General features: G+C 43.4%; 4 protein-coding genes across 5 annotated transcripts in view; 2 read left to right on the forward strand and 2 right to left on the reverse strand.

Moving 5' to 3' along the window:
• ppp4r4 (protein phosphatase 4, regulatory subunit 4) overlaps positions 1–5992 on the forward strand; it is a 25314-nt gene extending 19322 nt beyond the window's left edge. For both annotated transcript variants that reach the window (XM_050057433.1, XM_050057434.1), the window contains exons 23-25: positions 1741–1802; positions 1948–2512; positions 5588–5992. In XM_050057433.1, coding sequence (XP_049913390.1) covers positions 1741–1802; positions 1948–2512; positions 5588–5633 — 673 coding nt within the window. In that variant the 3' untranslated portion in view covers positions 5634–5992. The remainder of the gene's footprint in view (positions 1–1740; positions 1803–1947; positions 2513–5587) is intronic.
• A 61-nt stretch (positions 5993–6053) lies between these two features.
• Positions 6054–14099, reverse strand: serpina10a (serpin peptidase inhibitor, clade A (alpha-1 antiproteinase, antitrypsin), member 10a). Its single transcript, XM_050057494.1, has 6 exons — positions 13981–14099; positions 10724–11017; positions 10354–10647; positions 9544–9817; positions 9292–9439; positions 6054–7208 (listed from the first exon to the last, which is right to left on the reverse strand). The coding sequence occupies exons 2-6, from the start codon at positions 11001–11003 to the stop codon at positions 7029–7031; spliced, it is 1176 nt and encodes a 391-aa protein (XP_049913451.1). The 5' UTR covers positions 11004–11017; positions 13981–14099; the 3' UTR covers positions 6054–7028.
• Positions 14100–14751: 652 nt separating this feature from the next.
• xrcc3 (X-ray repair complementing defective repair in Chinese hamster cells 3) lies at positions 14752–21493 on the reverse strand. Its single transcript, XM_050057515.1, has 7 exons — positions 21257–21493; positions 17255–17392; positions 16962–17174; positions 16334–16488; positions 15827–16039; positions 15689–15726; positions 14752–15527 (listed from the first exon to the last, which is right to left on the reverse strand). Exons 1-7 carry the CDS (start codon positions 21309–21311, stop codon positions 15314–15316), a joined length of 1026 nt encoding a protein of 341 aa, XP_049913472.1. The 5' UTR covers positions 21312–21493; the 3' UTR covers positions 14752–15313.
• A 185-nt stretch (positions 21494–21678) lies between these two features.
• Positions 21679–22746, forward strand: part of brf1b (BRF1 RNA polymerase III transcription initiation factor subunit b) — a 36832-nt gene continuing 35764 nt past the window's right edge. The window contains exon 1 of the mRNA XM_050057455.1: positions 21679–21998. The gene's annotated coding sequence lies outside the window, so the exon portion shown is untranslated. The remainder of the gene's footprint in view (positions 21999–22746) is intronic.

Raw genomic sequence — 22746 nt, forward strand, 5'->3', positions numbered from 1 at the left:
AATATTTTCTTCACGGATGAGCACACGTTTGATAAAACGGAGTTTAATCTCTCGGCATCCATTTTCAAGCTCTCTGTGTGTTTGTTTCCTTGCGGACGAAAAAAGGGGGAGCGCACATTTCCGAGAAGGCGTGTCCTTTTCAAAAATGCAAGAGGCGTTGCTTTGTTGCCGGCCGTTTTCGTTGGTGTGTTAAACACACTTCAGAAAGGAGTGTCCCCAGACTATCAGAAGGCAGAGATCTCTGATTGTCTGGTGGCGAGACTACCTTCCTGCAGACTGTGGTCAGTACGCTCTTTTGGTTGTGGTCACAGGTGCAGCTTTGAACATGTTGCTTGGAGTTAACGCTGTGGCAGGCAAAAATCTGGGAAAGGCAATTTGAAAATACAACCTCTGGCAGATGTCCACCCTCTGTTCTAAGAGCACCACAGACATATGCACACGCTCCGTACAGTAACCCAATGTTTCCCATACACAGATGTTTTAATTTTATTTCATTGAAGATCTACGTACAGCCTCTGCGCTCAACCTTTTCTTGCCCCACTCTTTGTTTATCAGATCACAAATGAGACAAGAAATTCAGCCAATGCAAACCCCCCAGCACAGGGTGTCACAGTAGGCTGGTGATAACAGTAGGGCCAGGTCTGACCTGTGTAACAGCAGCAACCGAAAGTTTGCTGATCCAACAAGAAATCGGGGCTGTCCGGACCCACAGAGCTGGGGTTTGTGCCGGCAGGATTCAAGTTGCTGTGGCCGCTGATTGAGGGTCCGTCTCCATATCATCCACCTGCTTTCCTTCCGGTGAGGTGGACACATTATTGGTGATTGTCAAAGTCAAGGATGCTTCATTGGTAGGACAGGTCCTTCCAAGTTGGGTCCTGCAGAGGCTAGGCAAAATTCCTTTCTGGCATTTGGTGAACACACATTGGAACAGGCTAGCAAGTGCCCAGGTGTGTGTCATTAAAAGAGGCCCCGCCTTCAATTCAAGCAAATCGTACGCAGAGAATTGTGGGTACTTCATGTCCGCTGAGGATACGTACTTGCATCCTTTAAAATTTGTAAAGGGAAGGACTCCGTCCTCGGTAGAATTCAAAAGATCCTTGACATTGGAACAGTCCTTCGGCAAGATTCAGTGATGTAGCCTCCTTAAAATTCAGTCGTTTAAGGATCCTTCCTTAATTTTGAGAAACACCATGTAATTCGACTTGAAGCCACAGCCGTGAGCCTCCTTCTCTTGTTAGCAGAAGGCTAAACTATTAGTACTTTGCTGATATTGACACGTTTTGTTTCGTTTACTGTCAGATTCTCTTTCTGAGCAGTCCATCTTCGTTTTCTGGATTGCTCTGCAGTGTAGGCAGTTGTTGTCGATGCTGGAATAGCAACTCTTTCTGCAGGATTCTCCACTATTGAACAGACTTTCACCATCTGAAGGGATGTGCATGCACATCTGCATTTGTAGAACAACCAATAGAGACACCCTCTCTCTGAAATGACCTGTAATTGGTGAAAGTCTCCATCATGGTCTGGATTTTCTACAGTCTGAAAACAGAGCCAAGAGGAGGTGCAGAAGTCTGCTCTTCTCTCGGTCCACTTGAATTACTATATGCTATATGGGATGTTTTGCCCAGTGAAGCCAAAATAGTTATAGCCTATATTTACTGTGGAGGTCTTGTTGGTATTTGTCATCTGGGATGTTAAAGCAAGTGTGTTCCTAATGTCCTGTTTTTTGACCCTGCGTTTCAGGAAAGTGAAAGAGCTGAGCGGTATTTCTGGATCCGGGAAGTCCTCCATGTTAACAAGCAAAGGTACCACCTCCTTCATACACCTGCATGTTTAACACACCAACTCTGTCTTCAGTCAGGTGGCAATTTTCAGGACTGCAGGACCGTGACAGTCAGAGAGGACAGTCCATGTGTTTGTCCTTATTCATACATCATTTGTCTTTTTCAGATGACTCCATGAGGACTGCACACTTCTCCATGGCGACCCAGTCCACCTCCTCCATGCCGGTCCTGATCCGCAGCAACACCACCAGCCTTCTGGAGAGGGCCAGTACTCTGGACCACAGAAGCACCACTATGGACCACAGGACCAGCACCCTAGATCAGAGAGATCACAGGACCAGTACACTGGACCACAGAGCCAGTAACATGGACCACAGAAACAATATGATGGAGCAGAGAACCGGGACAATGGACCATAGAACCAGTAACTTGGACCATAGAACCACTAGCATTGACCAGAGAGACCACAGAACCAGTATTATGGACCAGAGAGACCATAGAACCAGTACCCTGGACCAGAGAGACCATAGGACCAGTACCCTGGACCAGAGAGACCATAGGACCAGTACCCTGGACCAGAGAGACCATAGAACCAGTACCTTGGACCAGAGAGACCATAGGACCAGTACCTTGGACCAGAGAGACCATAGGACCAGTTCCGTGGACCAGCGCAGTAAAACGATGGACCGGGGGTGCGGGGTGAAGGACAGCCAGTCCAGAAAGCTGTCGATGTGAGTTCCTGCTAAAATGTTCAGCTGTAGAACCCAACAACCTCATGACTCGTCATGTTTTTTATAGTTTGTAACTCAGAGGCCCCTAAGACCAGGTCCAGAAGTGGCCCTCATACAAAATTCTCTTTGAGCTTATTGAACCAGTCACAGTGGTCTTCATGATTCAGCGTTTGTGTGGTTCCTCATCTGAGACTCTCTCTCCCCAAATTCTCCAACCACAGTCATTTAAGGAGTGGTCAACTTTTATTTAATCTCTAACCCTAACTTTTGATCTATGCCCGACCTCAACCCTGGTCCAACCCCTTAAAGCCCTGTGACTGTTTATCTCCATCAGATTTCAGCCCATCTTAAATATTCTTTCCTCAGTGAAGCCCTGTTTTTTTAAATCATGTTTTAGCCCCGAATTTCCATCCATCTTTGAACCTGTTTTAATTACGTCTAGCTGCTTCAGCGCTGGCTTGGTTTTGGTTAACACTGATTTAAACTCTGGATGATCTTAAGTAAGCCCTATTATTTTTCAGTTCAGGCCTTAGTCAGGTTTAAACCCAGGTTTTTTTTAATAGATCAGCTCTACCTTTTACGCAGTTTTAGCCACAGATTAGCCTGAATTAGTCCTGCTTTAATCCTGATGTAGCCCTGTTTCTAGTTGAAAAATGGATTAGGTTTCTTTTAGCCCACTCTCTGCCCTACGTTTACACTGAGCGCTAGATTTGCATTGTTTAATTTAGTTTTGATTCTGTTTTAACCTTGTTGTGGTTTAATGCTACTGTTACAATTAGCGCCCAACTGAAACTGATACCGAAACAGATTGTAGAGGGGAAAAACTCTTTTCTAAGTGCACTTTGCACCAATTTTCCACTGATATGACTAAGGTACTCAGAAAGCTACTTGAAGAAATAGCTTATTGAATAAAATCACAAATTATCTCAGCAACGGACTCTGGGCTTTTAACCATTCTTGTTCGTATCGATCTGAGCCCAGCCTTCAGTACTATTTCCCATAACAACCCTCTCGAGAGACTAGCTACCATTTGTATCACTGGCACTGCTCTTGCCTGATTTAAATCATATCTCTCCGGTTGCACTCACTCTATTTAACTTAAAACATTCAGTTCCGACTCTAACAGGTACTAGTGATGTTCCTCAGGGCTCAATCATAGGTCCCCTTTTATTTATTCTACCTCTTACCCATATCTTCAGAAAATGTGGTATTCAGTTCCACTGCTACGCTGATGAGCCCCAGCTCTATCCACCAAGCCTACTTCCACTCATCCACCCAGTTCTCTTTCTTGCTGCTTATTGGATATTAAATCTTGGCTTTCATAAAACTTCCTCAAACTTCTCCTTGTAGGTACTGAACTGCATAACTTCTCTCTGGCCATTGATAACTCCATGGAATATTTAAGGTTATTACACATTGTAGACTAGCTCTAGAGATGAAGAGATGACAGAATTTGTTAGATCCCTGGCTCATCTGCTTGCAGTTATTTGCAGACAGCTACATCACCATTTGTGGAGACATAGTCCCACACCTTACTGTGTGTTCCCTGATCATATATTTTATGTATAAAATGAATCACCAAACTAACCAGTAACCACAGCTGTAAATAAATGCAGTGCAGTAAAAGGTAAAATATGTCCTGAGATGTAGTGGAGGACAAAGTATAAAGTAGCAGAAAATGGAAACACTCAGGTAAAGTACAAGTAACGATACACTGTACAGTACAGTACTCCAGTAACGAGTTACTTTGTACTGCTGCTCTTTATTAAACCATCAATCTAGCTCTGAGACTGATGCTACAGCTTTGTTCCTGTCCTGAAGCTTTATTTCAGTGGACTCAGAAACACGTTATTTTAGCGTATTAAAACACGCCATCTGGCAGCATGTTGCTGTTAGTGTAAAACATGAATGGTTACGAACAGTAACTTGTGGGTCACTGCTGTCGAGTTCAGAGGTGAACAGCGGCACTTTAATACGGAGACCGTGTTTTGCTTTGAACGTTCAAACTTCTAAATTTTAATGGCTAGAACAAAAGAGGCGTGACATGTAACACAACAGCGTCGGCCTCTAGTGTGACATTTAACATACGTGTCAGCAGCTCTTTATAAACAATAACAATCATTTAGCGTCCCTGTTATATGGCGGCTGATCTCGTCCTATGCTCGGAGGGTAAGGAGCTCCTGGACCTCATTGTTTTCACTGTTTGTGGACATTTTCTGTTCTTCTTCTTTGAGTTAGCTGCTAACTGCTAACAGCTGCTGTTCTACTTTCACTACGTTTACTTCTTTGAACTGTTGCTGCTTTTCAAACCTCCCACGGTGGGTCACACACATAACACGTCATCACACCCGTGCTGCCCACGACCCCGTCCTCCCAACACTCCCATTTATAGTGACGCTGTTTCAGCACTGTTACCTCAAATGCCGGCTTAAAGACAAGACAACTCTGTCCCCCCATTCCACAATCGGACCTTTTACAGAGAAAGGCGAGGCAGCATAAAGGAGCTAAAGCTTGCAGATTTTACCCCACAAGTTATGTCATGGGGAAGAAGGTGCTAGAGACCGACTTCCAGGAACCAGAGTATAAACAAATGGTATCAGTGTTTGTTGCTGGAAAACGACCAACCTTCCCTTTTCTTCATAGTTCCACCTGCAGCACCAACAACATTCTGTTCTTTCATTCCTCTTCCTCTTCACCATGGTTACAGATAAAAATGGAAGAGAAAGGATGTGCAAGAATACGATGTCGTTGGTGCTGCAGGTGGGAAAGTCTGTACTCCCATTGGCCAAAGTCACGGTCATGAGGGAACACGTCGTGGAAGGTAGAATAACATATGAACATGCTCGTCTCTGACAGGACGCTGTGAGGCGTCCCTGACATAGTGTCAATTATCATCCACTGTGAAACACTGTGCAGGATAAAATTATTAATTGTTGTTCTCTATCTCAGCCGACACCCTCGGACGGTTGGGTGGGGCCAGGTTCAGGCCGATATCCTGTAGCCTGAACTAGTCATAACTCCACCTTCACCCGCATGATTCAAATGATTTATGTGCTTTTCTTTTTAATTCCACAGAAACAGGAAGTCGAACTCTTTCAGTGTCCAGTCAGGACGAGACTGAAGATGATGATGTCATCATACCTCCACCAGGCTGTCAGCCAGTCAACAGTCAGGTTTCACAGGTTAAAGGATGAATAAAGGCTTCAGAACATTACCCAGAATGCAATGGGACATCATCTCTTCCTTACAGTCACTAATGGAGACAGTAGAGTCTGACTTCTATTTGTATCTACTGAGCTGCTTTTATTTTCTGAGCACTGTGTATTCTGATGATCTCATCCTGTCACCTGATTGGTTCAGTAAACTCCACACATACTAACTGTTGGTGTGTTCTTATTGGTTAGTGGTTCACCTGCTGATGTGTGATTGGTTTGGATTATTGTGACTGATGTAACTGTTCTGTGTGTTGATTGGTTTGGAATATGTGATGTCACTGTGATGGTTGATGATGTCATGTGTGGTCAGTGAGGTCAGACAGTAGTTCACTGGAAAAAGTGACATTTTAATGTTGAGTGTTTTACAGAAGAGGTTTACTGCAGGTCGTACATACATGTTTTATATATTTAAATACAGTTTGGCCAAAGTACAGGAAGTGTTTTCACACATGACCTATAAACAGTACACATGCTATGATAGTGGTTGTCATGCCAACGTTTACTTATGGAGCTGTAAACACAAAGTCCAGCTGACATTATTAGTTTATTATTGATTATTACTCTTTCACTGTCACAGCGTTTCAAGTGTGTTAATATCAGTAACTCTAACGTCTCCACCAGGCTCATTAAATTTATCCAAAATATGTACTGCTCCTCCTGTTAGACCACTTCAACCAGCGTCTGTAAGTTACAACACTTTCCACACGGTCTGTAATTTATGACTAGTTTAACTAGTGTCGGTTAGCTACGAGTATCTGGATGTCACGACACCTTCAACCAACTTCTGTAAGTTACGACACCTTCAACCAACTTCTGTAGGTTACGACACATTTAACCAAATTCTGTAAGTTATGACACGGCTAACCAGTGTTGGTAAGTTACGACACGTTCAACCAACTCCTGTAACTTACAATACTTTCAATCACTGTCTGGATGTTAGGACACGTTCAACCAACTTCTGTAAGTCAAGACATGTTCCAGCAGCGTCTGTACGTTGCAGCACTTTCAATCAGCGATCTTTTTTTATTATTATTATTTTTGAGGGCTGGAAAGAGACTCTAGTAACTTTCATCACGATCCATGGAGCAGTTGTTGACAGCACAGATTAGACACATCTGAAAACATAGATGTAATTTTGTGTTGTGTAAGTATTGACTCGTCTCAGATGTATCCAGTGACCACTCGGGGGGGACTCGAGGCCTCAGGTTGGACAGCACTAGAAGAGAGAGTTACTGACATTAGTATATTTTATACTGATTAATTTAACAGGTGTAGCAGCAGTCACTGATGTGGGCGGGGCTTTATTTCTTTGAGGGGTCGATGACTCGGCCAATGGACAGCACGCTGCCACTCGTCTGATGGTAGATGATGAAGACGAAGGGTCTGTTGATGGTCAGTCGAGGAGGAAGAGTGGAGAACACGCTGCCTGCAGTGACATCATCGCTGGTCTCGTCAACAGATATGACGGATTTATGATACACCTTAAAACAGAAAAAAGGAAGTGTGTCTTCAACATGAAGTGCTTCACAATAAAAGACAAAACAGACATAAAATAGAGATGTAAAAAAGAACGATTAAAAATAATTAATTAAGCAAAGAGATGTCTAGAAGACTTGTTGGTTCCGGTGGTTCAGCTCAGAGGTGTCCACAGATCTTAAGATTAGGCCTCAGAGACCTGCTCCAGTCCATCTCTGATGTGGGACCCTGTAGATCTGCACCTTAAGGAACCTTGATAATCGCTGCCATCGCTGAGTCCATCCTCACCTCCTCTATCACAATCTGGTACACTGCTGCCAAGGACAAGGACAGGCAGACTGCAGTGAATCATCTACTCTGCAGAGAAGGTGACTGGCTGCAATCTGCTGTCCATCCAGGACCCTGAAGACCCTCAAAGACCTGTACATCTGCAGGACCCCAAGGACCCTTTAGGACCCTGAAAACCCTCAAGAACTTGTACATCTCCAGGACCCTGAGGACCCTCTAGGACCTCTACATCTCCAGGACCTGAGGATGCTTCAGGACCTGTATGACTCCTGAACCTGTACGTCTGCAGTACCTAAGGATCCTCCAAAACTTGTATGTCTTCAGGACCTGAGGACCCTCTCGGACCTGCACATCTTCAGGACCCGAGGATGCTTCAGGACCTGCATTACTCCAGGACCTATACATCTCCAGGACCCTGATGACAAAAACCTCACGACACAAAAAACAGTTCCTTCACATTTGACGCTGGCCTCATGAATTCAGTCCAGGACCCCACTGACACGCACTCTTACTGAAAGCAAAATGAAAAAGCATACAATCTGGAACACGGCGTTGGTTTCTTAAGGTTCCTTCTGGTTTTTAAGGTTTCTGAATCAGAAGTTGGTTTTGTTGCCAAGTAGGTTTTCACGTGCAAGGAATTTGGTTTGGTGTTTTGGTGCATAGACTAGAGACATAAATATAAAAGAAAACAATCTATATTAGAAAAAAACGATCTACAACACTGATTCCACAAAAGTTGGGACGCTGTGTAAAATGCTGATGTCAGCACCATCCTGAAACACCTAACTGATCCCAGCACATGAAGGATCTTATAGAACCAAGGCCTCCCTGCTCCTGAAGGATTTTACAGAACCAAGGCCTCCCTGCACCTGAAGGATCTTGTAGAACCAAGGCTTCCCTGCACCTGAAGGATATTATAGAACCAAGGCCTCCCTGCACCTGAAGGATCTTGTAGAACCAAGGCTTAACTGCACCTGAAGGATCTTACAGAACCAAGGCTTCCCTGCACCAGAAGGATATTATAGAACCAAGGCCTTCCTGCACCTGAAGGATATTATAGAACCAAGGCCTCCCTGCACCTGAAGGATCTTGTAGAACCAAGGCTTCCCTGCACCTGAAGGATCTTACAGAACCAAGGCCTCCCTGCACCTGAAGGATATTATAGAACCAAAGCCTCCCTGCACCTGAAGAATCTTGTAGAACCAAGGCTTCCCTGCACCTGAAGGATCTTGTAGAACCAAGGCTTCCCTGCACCTGAAGAATCTTGTAGAACCAAGGCTTCCCTGCACCTGAAGAATCTTGTAGAACCAAGGCTTCCCTTCACCTGAAGGATCTTGTAGAACCAAGGCCTTGTAAGGGCCAAGGTTGCCTTGTACAAACTGGCAAAGGGACAATCGATGAAAACTAGCTTTTTAAGCTAATTCGAGGGCATTTACATGTGTGTTTTTTTTTGTACACAATGTTTATTAATGTGCATTGTCCCTTTCAAATAAACTAAACTGAAACTGAAACCTGAAGGATCTTGTAGAACCAAGCCCTCCCTGCACCTGAAGAATCTTGTAGAACCAAGGCTTCCCTGCACCTGAAGGATCTCACAGAACCAAGGCCTCCCTGCACCTGAAGAATCTTGCAGAACCAAGGCTTCCCTGCACCTGAAGGATCTCACAGAACCAAGGCTTCCCTGCACCTGAAGGATCTCACAGAACCAAGGCCTCCCTGCACCTGAAGGATCTCACAGAACCAAGGCCTCCCTGCACCTGAAGGACCTTACTCACCTGTAACTCATGTTTAGTTTCTCACCTGTGTCAGTTTGAGTGTTTTATCTCCCCCTATGTTGCTGATGTCAGCGCCATCCTGAAACACCTGACTGACGTTAAGAGTCTGCAGGGCGTCACGCAGAGAATAGGAACGCTCCAACAGGAAGCGAGGAAGCTGCACCTCCAACTTCCTGTTTACAAAATAAAACACCAGAAAACTCAGCACACATGGAGGCTCTGATACACGTTTAATTTCTGAGGGTCAGAAAACGTTTCTGTTCAAAAGGTGTCTCACGTCTTCTTGAGCTTGCTGATCCAGGCCCTGATCTTCTCTCCGGTCACCTCTTCTTCCACCCCCGTGATGTCTACGTCTTCATCTGGCAGCACAACCAACATGGCCGCCCCACCTGTCATCGTCAGCTGCAACACACCAGCCTTCACCAAGCTGTCGTACGCCAGGAAGTACTTATCAGACCTGAACATCATGGGAACCATGACAACGTGATACTTGTCCACATAGAAACGCTCATCCTGAGTGGAGGACACGTTGAAGGACGGACTGAACCCGGCTGGAACAGAGACAAAACTTAGTTTATACACACAGATAAGTTTAAGTGTCGACACTAATGGTAAGTTTAACTGATTCTTAAATTCAATAAAGTTTTTTTTTTTTACAAGTCTCTCTCTATACTCTCTATTGTGTGAACTGTGGATGACACTGTTCTCAGAAAAGGCTCAGAAAACCCCGCCCTCGAACTGACAGACCCGCCCCGAAAAAGATAACCCCACTCTTAGAAAGGCAGATACACTCTCTGACTGATAGACCCATCCTCTGAAATCAAACCCCGCTCTTAGGATAGATCTGCCCTCCACCTGATGGCCCCGCCCCAAGACAGATACCCCCGCCCTTAAAATGATGCGTCACACATAAAAAGTGTGAATTTCCCCTCCTCTTGTCATGTGCGTCGCCTGGTGTAAATTTATGTCTACTGGCATCTTTGTATGGACTCTGTATGTATTCTGTGTGAACCGTCCTCAGACAGTTAGATCCGCCTTCAGACAGTTAGCCCCGCTCTCCCCCCCGACATGTAATGGTGATCTGTACCCTGGTGGAAGGCAGCGGTGGCGAGCAGCAGCTGGGTCTGGGGGTCCAGAGTGGTCACCAGTTCCTGCACCTTATCTCCGGTCTGCCCCTCAGCCCAGCGGTTGATGGTGTCGGTGGCCTCGAGCGGCACTGTGTAGGCAATACTCTGAGCGTTCCCCCCAAACTTCGTCTGAACCAGGTCCAGGTACGAGTGCGACACCTCAAAGGCTTGGGCAGGTAAGACGGCCATGCTCTGCTTTAGGTTCATGATGAGGCTCCCCTGTTGGACGGCGGTCCTCAGACCCAGAAACAGATCTGAGAAAAGCAGAGACAGACTGTCATCTCACAGTTTAGAGCTAAAGTTCTGACAGGCTCCTGATCCCTGACCTACCTGGGAGGGTCTCGGGGTCCAGTCCAGTCAGGCTGAGTCCCTGCAGCAGCTGGTCCCGGGTCGACCCATCGGTGCCACTCAGCAACGCCAAAAGTCCAGCGGACAGTGTGAACGTAGACAGGAAGACATTGTCGTCGGTCCGGCTGGAGACGACTCGGTACAGCCGGGTGGCGAAGTCCGCATTTCTATTGGTCAGATCCACCGAGGGGTCAGTGGTCTCAGAAGAGGCCAAACCCAGGAACAGGAGACCGACCAATGAGAGTGGGAGGGAGGGAGTCATGGTCACAGCGCCCTCTGGTGGAAGAGAGGGGAACAGAGACTGAGCCGACTGTAAAATTTTCTTCCTGTAAAAGTCAGCTTTTTACATTCATATAAAACAAATGTAAAATAAAACTGCTCCTTAATACAGGACCAAGATGGAGAGAGACTCCATAACGTCTCTAATGTCTGTTGATGACTCTTTCATATGTCACTTATCCTCTCTAATGGAGGCCTAATAACATCCATCTCATCCACAGAGCTCTGATCCGTCTGTGAGTGTTTCTCCATTAAAGTGTGAGACAGTTTTTGGCGTGAAGCTGAAGCTGTGAATGTTTGTTCGTTTTCACGACAGTTCTGATTCTCAGGATATAAACCCAACAAAAAAGCTCACAGGGTCCAGTGAAATTATTTTTTAAGTAATCTTCTCTATTAGAACTTTTTCCAAAACATCTGAATCTTTGTACGTTTCCAAATACAGTGACACAATGTTCCTCTGTTGTCTGTACATTGTGTGCAGACTGTTTGTCAGCTATGTTTTTGTTGCATCGATTTAATTTAACTGGAGTCACATTAGTCCACATTAACCATTTATACTGTTAATTTGAGCCTTGTATTTATAGCCTCAGTATCAGCGTCAGAACCAGCTGTGCTCAAATCTTCATCCTAAATTTCGGTTTTCCTTCCAGGCCTTCACCTTATACTGAGAATCTTTGGTTGAGTAAGATGTGAGCTAGTTGTAAAGCTCTGATGTGATTTTTATCATCATCTTTTCCAAAGGTGAGTAAAGCACTATTTGGACGGGATTAGTTTTACATGGGCACGTGGGGTAATGTCACTTTACCACAGGTCGTCGATAATATTAATGGCCAATTCACACGGGATAAGAAATATCAGTAAAACTACCACCAGTGGGAGGGGTAAATCCATTCACGCACTGCCGTCCCCTCCTGTCGTCATGTGCATATGACGTTGCTTCCTGTGTGTACCACACTCGAACACACTTGAATCGTGTTCGTCGTAGGCCCACAGTACCTGAGGTTTCACACGGACTTGTCCGACTGTGAAGTGCAAAGCTGAGTGCTTCTTCAAGAGCCTCCATGCTTGAAAATCCGCGAAAAACCACTTGTAAACAGGATATGATGAAATATGTACACACATTAGGGCTGTCAAAAGCACCATGAAATTGAGTTCAAATAATATTTGAATTTATTATTATTATTTTTATTTATTTATTTTTTTATTTATTCTTTTTTTTTTTTTTTTTACAAAAAAACACAAAAAATAAGATGCTTATTGCTGACGCAATATGAACGTGACACTCGGATGAAAACACCCGTTCTGACCTCACTGAAGTGCCAGGTATGACCAACTTCTGCCTCGCTATCTGAGCAATGTTTGGATGCTTCAGTGCGTAGTTTTCCATCACAAGAGTGGATCCTGGTCGGCTCATAGTGGTGTCTCATTCTGGTAACGTTTCATCTCTTCTTCAGAAAGGGTAGGCAGGGAGGCAGCAGGTGCAACACTCTCCCTGAATGTCTCCCCGAACAGGTCACACATCGCGGACAGCGCAGTGGGTGGTGTTGGTGCAGCGGCTCCTCCGTCGGCGCCTCTCCCTCCATCGCTGCGTCCCTCTCTGGCCCAGCTTGTGCGCGAGCCATCTCCACCCGAATGGGATTCGCCGAGATATACAACATTATTGATAGTATTAATTAATTATTAATGATATTCGAATTATTAAATTTAGGTTCGGACTTATAAAAAATATATATATTTGAATATATTTCGAACTTCGATTTTTTTTTGACAGCCCTAACACACATATTTACTGCTGGTCTATTCGCACAGCATTAGTATTACCTGAGGTAATTGTCCGGGACCCTTTTACAGAAGGTAAAAGTCGTGGTAATCTTTACTGACATCGTGCGGTAATGATTACTGACATGGCACATTCGGACGGGACTAAAATCTCTGGTAATTATTACTTTACCCCACGTCCCTATGTAAAACTAATCCCGTCCGAATAGGGAGTTTTTATCTTTACAAAACAGTCTGAGGTCTCACATGGCTTCAGTTTAAAGAGTCTTTTAAGCCCCGTTTCCACCAGTNATACAGCGAGTGCTGGACGGAGCAGTGAGTGACAACAACCCCGCCCACATTTAAGAGGACTGTCTGAACAGACCCAGGGTCTAGGTACCATGTCTGAAGGCTTACTGCTGGTTCCAAAGGGACTGGACTAGAAGGGTTGAGATGAGGCTTTACAGAACGAGTCTGTCCCCCTGCGGGTCCTGGACCTGGAGTCAGACCCTGAACTCTACATGGTTTTAAACTGAGAATAAAGGAAGTGGTCACAGCTCGCTGCAGCTGTTTTAACTGACACAGACCTGTTTTGTTTGTGTTTGATGCTGCTGTCTGACAGTCTGGACTCAGTGTCACATACAACAGAGGTTTTAATCTCACTGTGACTTATAAAGGTAAATATACACTCATTATATATAATGTGTATATATGCATATACATGCTGACTATGGTAAACATATCAGTGGGCCTAATATATAATAGTTATGAATTAAACTGTAAACACAGTCTGAAACATTTTCTTCAGCTGTTCATCTTAAACTGATCAATAATATTAATTTTAGATTAGCACTGAGCAGTATAGAGACTTCCGGTCTGCAGGGCCACGCCCTCGGATAGTTATTTATTTATAAGGCTATTTGTTTATTTATTTATTTAGTTGTCGTTTACCGTTTTTGAAGCAGGCTTTTACATTGAAAGGATTGTTTATTCCTGTTTGGAAGCTGTCGGATCAATAACTGATATTATCATTATGTCATCTTCTGATCAGCTCTTCTGTCATAATAACATCCTCCATCAGTCTGATCTGATCGCTCTGTACCGATCAGGTTACCCACTGATGACGTAGTGATGACAAACAGCTGATCTGCAGCATCTCAGTCTGTAAACAAACAAACAAACAAACAAACAAACAGTCTGACCTTATTTTGATCTTCGATCTTTGATTTCTGATCGGACGAATTTCTGCTCTGATGCTTCACGAGCTGCGCATCACCATCAAGCTCGCGCACCGATCACCGTCAGCATCACTTCCGGTCAGATCCTTTCACAATAAGAGTCCCGTCTTCAGAAGAGCTGCGAGGTGAAAAATTTGAATTCTACAAACAGTCCAACATGTCAACATCAACATTTGATCTGAAACCAATTTCTTTACTGACGATTAATTGATTCTATAAAAACATTGTTTTCAGTTTCAACACCTGTTCACCTGGAGCTTTCATCCACAACTCATGGTCTTCATCAGCGTTGCCATGGAGACGTCTCAATTTGGACATCTGAGTGTCTGTACGACAGTTTTCACTGCTCACTTAAGATTAGGAGGAAATTAATTAATCATCAGACGCTTCAAACACATCTGACAGCTGATCAAACTCACCAGGAGACGCAGCAGAGATAAGCACACAGTGGAACATTTAAACACTGTGACACGTAAATGTTTCATGTGGAACATCTTCAGTGATTCAAATTTTAAACCAAATAAAAACTTTTTCTTATTTCACCCTGCTGTCTCCAACGCGGTGCTTTTATTTTGAAAGCAGCTTCTCAGACCTCCAGTAATGTTTTCTTCTGTGGCTAAACTGACTGCGCAGGCGCAATAAGGCCGCCTGACGTCATGTTATCATTACCTGTAATTGTCAGCAGGAGGCGCTGCTGCTGCACGACACAGAGAGAGAGAATAACTGAGCACAGAATATAAAACATTTGAACTTTAATCATTAAAGTTTATTTACAACAGAAAAACATCTTAAACATCAATATTTATTTAACAAAATGATCCAGTGATGAAGACAGTGAAAGCTCCAGAATATAAAAGGTGGTTTAATCATCAGAGCAATTCAGAGAAACAAATAGTGTTCTAACATGTAGTGTTTGTACCTCTGTAATATTACATGGTAATCATTCTGTGATCAGCTGACATGAAACTGAAGGAGGATCAATAAACCTGATCAGAGTAAATAAAGCTGCTGTCCACAGACTCATGAACATGTTCTCTCATCAGTTCATTTAAAATCTGACCTGAGTTCAGTTTCACCTCCGACCGTCACACTGCACATAACGACCCAAACAGTGACATCATCTCATTTATAACCTTTAATGTCATCAGCTCTCACACGCCTCACTTTATACACTCACACGTTTATATATGTTGACACGTTTATATATGTTGACACATGTTTACATATGTTTACACATGTTTACATATGTTTACACATGTTTACATGTATTTACAAAGGTTTAATCTGGACTGTCGGATCATGTCTGAACTCCTCGGACCCCCTCTCTCCACACAGCAGCGTCTCGCCCGTCTCGGGCCAGGTGAGGAGCAAACACAACCTCCAGCCTGCGGAGGGCGCTGCTCTGGTTGCCACGGGCGACTGTCCCCTGAAGACGCCGCATCATCAGCCGAACCATCACCTGATTGGCCCAGACCAACCCCAGAGCTGGGGACACGCTGGAGGACAGAGGGCTGAGAGAGGAAATACGATCAGTCTGAGAATGTTCCTGAAATATGTTCATGTGTTCATGTGTTCATGGTTTCTCCTTCTCTACTGAATCTCTAAATCAATTTTCACTTTAATCAAACTTTTAAATCATTTTTCTGAAAGAAAACATGAAATTATTTTTTACCCCAAACTGTCGTCTGAGCTGCTGAAAACATCCGTCACCTGAAACACAGACAGGTGTGTGTGTTGCCTGTTAGTACAGAGGACAGGTGTGTGTGTTGCCTGTTAGTAGAGAGGACAGGTGTGTGTGTGTGTGTGTTACCTGGTTGATGCAGAGGACAGGTGTGGTGAACTCCAGGCTCAGGTGGTGCAGTGTGGAGGAGAAGGTCATCAGCTGTTTGCTCCTCTCCAGCCAATCAGCAGCCTGGAACTCAGCCCTGAACAGAGCCGCCACAGAGTCCACCACCAGGAGGCGGACCAGACCGCGAGCCAGCAGCAGGGGGACACGGCGGGACAGACACACCTGCAGCGAGTCCTGCAGGTAAAGAACCACCTGTGAGACAGATACAGAGACAGAGACGGACACACAGATGGTCCTGCCTGTCCACGTGGTCGGGATCATAGTTGCTGTTTATTTACATGTGAAAACCTCGAGCGGCGGCAGCGGAGTCAGAGGGAGGAGACTTTACCAACTCTGTCCTGACGAGTGACTCACAGCCACGTTATTATCGTCCAACATTTTTCACAAAAAGTACAACTGGTACAAAAGAAGATCATAAATCTGTATAAATGTTGTGGAGCTGACGGAGCGGCGACCGGACAGACTCACCAGGTCGGCAGCATGTTCGATGTAGATGTGGTCACTGAACTGGAGGCTGCTGATCAGGGACGGAGGGACGTCGGTGCGCAGACTGGACTGTTCTCTGATCAGCTGCTGCAGACGTCTGTTGGGAAACGAGTCCTCAGTGCAGATGTACACCGCTCCTGCAGACAGACACCCACAGGACTAAGCTTTTTTTTTTCCTGTACAGTGAACTTCTGAGGACGATTTGGTCCCCAGATTTTACTGCAGAGTGAGCGCTCTTGACTTTCACACTAATCTTTGGTACAGACAGCTGCAGACACAGAGGAGGAGAGGTGAGTTCAGAGGTGATGGTGTGTTCACTGACCTGAGCTCAGAGCTGATGGTGTGTTCACTGACCTGAGCTCAGAGGTGATGGTGTGTTCACTGACCTGAGTTCAGAGGTGATGGTGTGTTCACTGACCCTAGCTCAGAGCTGATGGTGTGTTCACTGACCTGAGCTCAGAGGTGATGGTGTGTTCACTGACCCTAGCTCAGAGCTGATGGTGTGTTCACCGACCTGAGTTCAGAGCTGATGGTGTGTTCACTGACCTGAGCTCAGAGGTGATGGTGTGTTCACTGACCTGAGCTCCGAGGTGATGGTGTGTTCACTGACCTGAGTTCAGCCCTCTGTACTCTGTCGGGTACTGCACAGACAGACAGAGCTGCAGAGCCAGCTGAGTCTTCCCCGCTCCGCTCTCTCCCGACACCTCGGTGATGCCGCCCGCAGGTAGACCCCCCCTCAGCAGCTCGTCCAGTACGGGACACCCGACACTGAGTCTGAGGTCGGACTTGAACCCGCCACACTCTCCACGCTGGAGGAGGAGGGCTGTAAACACAACAACACAAGGTTTATAGCACGCTGTGACATCACTCTGTGACGTCCAATTAGAACTCGCCTGATCTGACCTGGGGTTGGAGGGTGACGTCTGCAAGTGGTGGCGGCGGCGGTGAGCAGCTGCTGGACGTCTGAGCGTGACAGGCCGGTGAGTCTCTGCAGGTCTGGACCAGAAACACACAACACGTCCCTGATGGACTTCAGTTTAGCTGGAGGGAGAAACAACTGGGTAACCATGGTAACAACAACAACAACAACAACAACAACAGCTGACAAGCCTGTTTCACAGACACTTCTGAGGAAGCTTCGACCAAACTCCAGACTAAACCTGATTGTTTTAACTTAAAGCTTCATCTCATCTTTGTTTTTAATGATTTTTATTCAAATGTGCAGAACAAGAGGGGAAACTTTCACGTTCATTCATTCAGTTCAAGGTTAAAGAAATGACCAAATAAACAACAGGATAGTAAACAAATGTAAACATGTTACAAGATTTAAAACTGATAAGAAAGAAAATGATTTCACTGTAAGTTCTGAGTGGACATTAAACAACAAAGGGGAATGAAACAATAAGATACGGGTGAATAATATAAATTTATCTCAGTTATCTGATAAAGCGCTGCTTTTGACACCACTGATCACTCCATCCTCATCAGTTGACTGAATACATGTTGGTATCTTAGGGAAAGCCCCACAATGGTTCATGTCATATTTGTCAAATAGACGTTTTTCTGTCTCCATAGGTAACTATGTGTCCTCCTCCACTCCGCTGTTATATGGGGTGCCCCAGGGCTCAATCCTAGGTCCCATTCTTTTCTCATTATATATGCTTCCCTTGGGTCAGATAATCAGTCGTTTTGGTTGTATATCCTATCATTGTTAAGCGGATGACACTCAGCTATATTTTTCAGTAAAGCCAGATGATCTTAGCGACCTCAACACTCTCCACAGCTGTTTAGCTGTGATAAAGGACTGGATGTCTCTCAACTCTCTTCAGCTAAATTCTGACAAAACTGAGATTCTCATTTTTGGCCCTGAAAATACTGCTCAAGGCATCTTTCAGCATATTGGCCCACTTGTCCCCCATGTCAACATTAACTCTAGGAATCTTGGTGTTATATTATAACGTTATATTATAACGCCCTAAATTACCCTAAATTGAAACTTGAACAACATGTCAATAAAATGGTTCAATACTGCTTTTTTCAACTCAGGAACATTGCAAAAATCAGACCGTTATTGTCAGCCTCTGACTTGGAACATATCATTCATGACTTCATTTTTTCCCATCTCGATTACTGCAACTCCCTTTTCACCTGCCTTAGCCAAGCTGATCTGTCACGTCTCCAGCTTGTACAAAATGCAGCAGCGAGGCTATTAACTTAGGTCTTCCAACCAAAACCTGTTGGCCATACCACGTGCCAAACTAAAAACCAAAGATGACTGTGCTTTTGCTGCCCTGACACCCAGACTTTGGAACAACCTCCCCACTTCCATTAGATCAGCTGAGTCTGTTGACTGGTTCAAAAAACACCTAAAAACCTACTTTTTTAGAATGGCTTAAATAACATTTGATAAATTCAGGTGTATACTCTGGATGATGACTGCATGCTCGCTGTGCTTGTATGTGTGTGTGTTGTCTGTATGTGTTCTTGAATGTGTCTTTTATGGTCTTGTGGTCCTCTTTTCTTTGTGTCCCAATGTCAATGTAAAGCACTTTGTAACCTGCGTTTAAAAGGTGCTATAAAAATAAAGTTTTACTTTTTTACTTAAAGTGGGAAAATGTTTTAGAATATTGTACAACTTGTGTTTTTATTCCTCTTACTAATCTTAAAGATTTTAAGTTCTGTTTAAATTCATTTGGGGAAAAAACTTCAGGATTCTGTTAAAGGTATGAAAATATTATCAGACATTTAATTACATTACAACAGAGTTCATTATTTCTGTTTTCATACCAAATGTATCAGACGTGTTATTAACTGAATTTTTATCAGATTTGTGTAAGATGTCTTTTTCCTTTTTCTGTCTTTTAGAGAATCATTTTCAGTGAGACAGTTTCTTATTTAATGATAATTATATTTCTTGTCCAAGATAAAAATCCCTTGAGTCGATGATCACGTGGATAAATTGGCCAAATGAGTTGTTATATATCAGCAAATAATCCAATGCATTCATCTCTATTTATAATCTAATAACTTACCTCTGGCATCCATTTAATCAGCTGTATATCAGATATTTTTCTCAAACCAATCTTCATAAAAGAAAGACTTATTTGGACAGAGTATATATGTATTATTCCAGAGAGTAGGAGAATGTGGTGAAAAGTTATGCACAACATTTTCTAATTAGGGTTGCAGCAGCATACCGCTTTAAAACTACACTGTGTCAGAGATGGGTAAAAATGCATCAAAATGTATTTTGATACAAAATACCCCTCAAATAAATCTATCAAAATAAAATACATGTATTTTGTATTTTCAAATACAGAAAATACCTTTTTTTCTTTTTCTTTTTAGCAGCGACCCGCAGCTCTACAGGTCACTCTGTCTGTCGGTCGGTCCACAAAGCTTTTCGTGAATAACTTAAAAAGTCCTTGACCAAAAATGCTCAAAATGTGCACACTGCAACTAGAGACCATGAGTAACTATACCAGAAAGAACAACCATGATTCATCCATTAATAGCGTGATAGAAGCAAATTTGGTCGCAGCTATTGCAAATTTGCTCTTGTTTTCTCACAGTTTGGTGTGACAATCTGTTGAACTTGGAAGACGTGAGCAGCAAGGTAGTCTACTGGTGGTGTGGGTCCATCCACGTGAGCAGCATGCCTGGCATGTCTAGTCTAGCTGTGCTGTGAACTGTCCACCAACGGTCTAGCTAAACAGCAGCAAGATACTGTAGCTACTGTAGCTAGTTCACTTGTTTGCTGTCTAACTTGGAGCCTTTGGAGCTCTGTGTTCAACTCTTTCAAATGACAAAGAGAAAAGAAAGCTAGGGACATGTAGGCGACCCTAAAATATTATTTATTGATTCAGATTTAGATTCAGACAACTTTATTGATCCCACGTGAGGCAATTCATTTGTAGCAGACTCATCCCAAGCATCAACCACAACAACATACAGTTTCCTATGTTATGCACAGTCCAGTGAAAAAGACCACGAGGTCACTGAAGGGCCCGAGTTTAAAAAAACATATAGATAAAAAATATTTTTAAAAAAGATAAATAAAAAATATTGTTACATCCAATATTATAAGAATGTGTAGCCTAATTTTTTTGTTTTTTGATTCGTGGGGAAAGTATTCTGAGTATTTTAAACACAAAATTACTCCACTCAAAAGTATTTAGTTACAAATTACATTTGCTTTTCATCGGCCTTATCAAATACAAATTACAAAATACTCAAATGTAATTTCATTACGTATTTTAAATACAAGTAATAGAAATACTGCCCATCCCTGCCTGTCTTATTCAAACTGACAGTGATGACACTGTATACGCAGAATCTCAACTTTTAGTTTTTTTTTCAAAAAGTGACACTTTTCACACAAACTTCAATTTTTCAAAAAATAGTTTCAAGTTTCAATTATAGTAATAAAACAATTGTTCAACCAACAATAACTCTGCTGTTTCCATTCCTTCAAGGACAGTTTGACCTGTAATTATAATAATTCTGTAATACCGTGAAACCGGTGAAAATCTGGCACTGTCTCAGCCCTATGTCTGATATAACAGTATTTGTTTATAGAACTCTCATAATAATTAAACAGGAACTTTACTGACATCAAAGTCCGTCATAAGAAGCTTGACCTTATCATCATCATCATCATTTAGGAGAACTGAGAGTACATTCATTTATCATCAGTTTCTAACAAAGCTCCTACATTACTGCACTTTCTATGACGTCAAAGACTGTGAATATATCAGCTACACTCACGCCGAAAGAACTACAAAAACACAAACTATAAGATAACACGTTTATTCATGTTCTATAATTCCCGTGTATTTGAGGAGAAGCGATGAAGTATTAAAGTGTCATATTTCTGAATGCAGTCTGGTGCAGCGGCTCGTTTACCTCTCCGGACGGCCGCTATGATCCGCGGGTGGAGCTCCAGCTGGTCCCAGTCCATGTCCCCGCTGAGGACATGCTGTCCCCTGCCGCTGCTTCAGTCCCACAGACCGGCCTAACGTCTCAAACACGATTTTATTTGACAGTAAATCTGTTTGTTCGTTTGTTTGTTTCTGTCAGTAAAACTTTACACCCAAACCGCGCGCCCGAACACGAGACGTCATCACGCTGCGCCGGTTGGAGCCATTTCTCGGGGTCTGTGGGGGGGTCGGTCTCGGTTTAAAGACAGAAACAAGTCAATTGTTCTCCATTGTCCACGGTGATAATGTTGATATACTCTGTTTCTATGGCAACAACACGGAACATGAACGTTTCATGTTAAATAACAATTAAATTTCTCCGCCATCGATCATCAGACACCCCCGCGCGGTCTCCGGAACAACTGACGTCATCACACTGCGTCACAGGAGGAAAACAAACACAATAGACTCTGATCAGTTTCTATGATCTTTGATCGGTATTTAAATGATTGATCGTTTAGATAACCGGTTAAATATCTGTGTGTTCGGTTCGACCGGAAAACAAAATGGACTCCAGCGGGAAAATAAAACCGAAGACACGAACATCTTCACCGTGTTTCTAACCGCCAAACTCCCGTTGTTTCCATCTACTGACTGGACTCTACTGGTTTCTATTAACTGGACTCAAACTGGGTTCTGTAGTTTTTAATAACTGGTTTCTACTGTTGGTGAGTTCAACAGATCAGTTTTATTAAAGTTAAATCATTTCTCATCAAACTGACGGTGTGATCAGCTGTTGTTTTCAATAGTTAATAATCGATTTATTATCGATAATGACCCGTTAATGTCTCTGCAACACGTCATATAATCTGTTGTTGATCGATCAGCTGTATCGGCCCAACATCAGCTCGGTTGTGTCGGAGGTTTATTCAAATATAACAGTGTTATAGTTTGATTATGGATTAATCTGTTGATGATTAGTGACTATTGTCAGAGGTGGAAGTGACGTAACAGGCCTGCATCCAAAACTTTACTCAAGTATTATCATCAACATGTATTTAAAGAACCAGCAGTAACATTAACTGATAGAATAATAATGGTAATAATAATAATAATAATAATAATACATTTTATTTCTGGGCACCTTTCATGACACTCAAGGTCGCCTTACAGAGTAAAATACAATAAAATACAGAGTACAAGATAATTTAACATTTTACAACAAACAAACAAATATCAGTTTAAAAAGCAAACAAAACAAACATAAACAAAACATCTACCCACTCAAAGAGAGTAGGAAAGCCTGAACAGGTGAGTTTTCAGCCTGGATTTAAAGTGTGGGAGTGAATCAATATTTCGGAGGTCAGGGGGAAGTGAACTCCAGAGTTGGGGAGCAGAGCGGCTGAATGCTCTGCCCCCCATAGTAGTGAGGCGAACGGAGGGGACAGTGAGGTGAACAGAAGAGGAGGATCTGAG

Source organism: Epinephelus moara, chromosome 12, assembly GCF_006386435.1.
Source record: "Epinephelus moara isolate mb chromosome 12, YSFRI_EMoa_1.0, whole genome shotgun sequence".
Lineage (NCBI taxonomy): Eukaryota > Metazoa > Chordata > Actinopteri > Perciformes > Serranidae > Epinephelus > Epinephelus moara.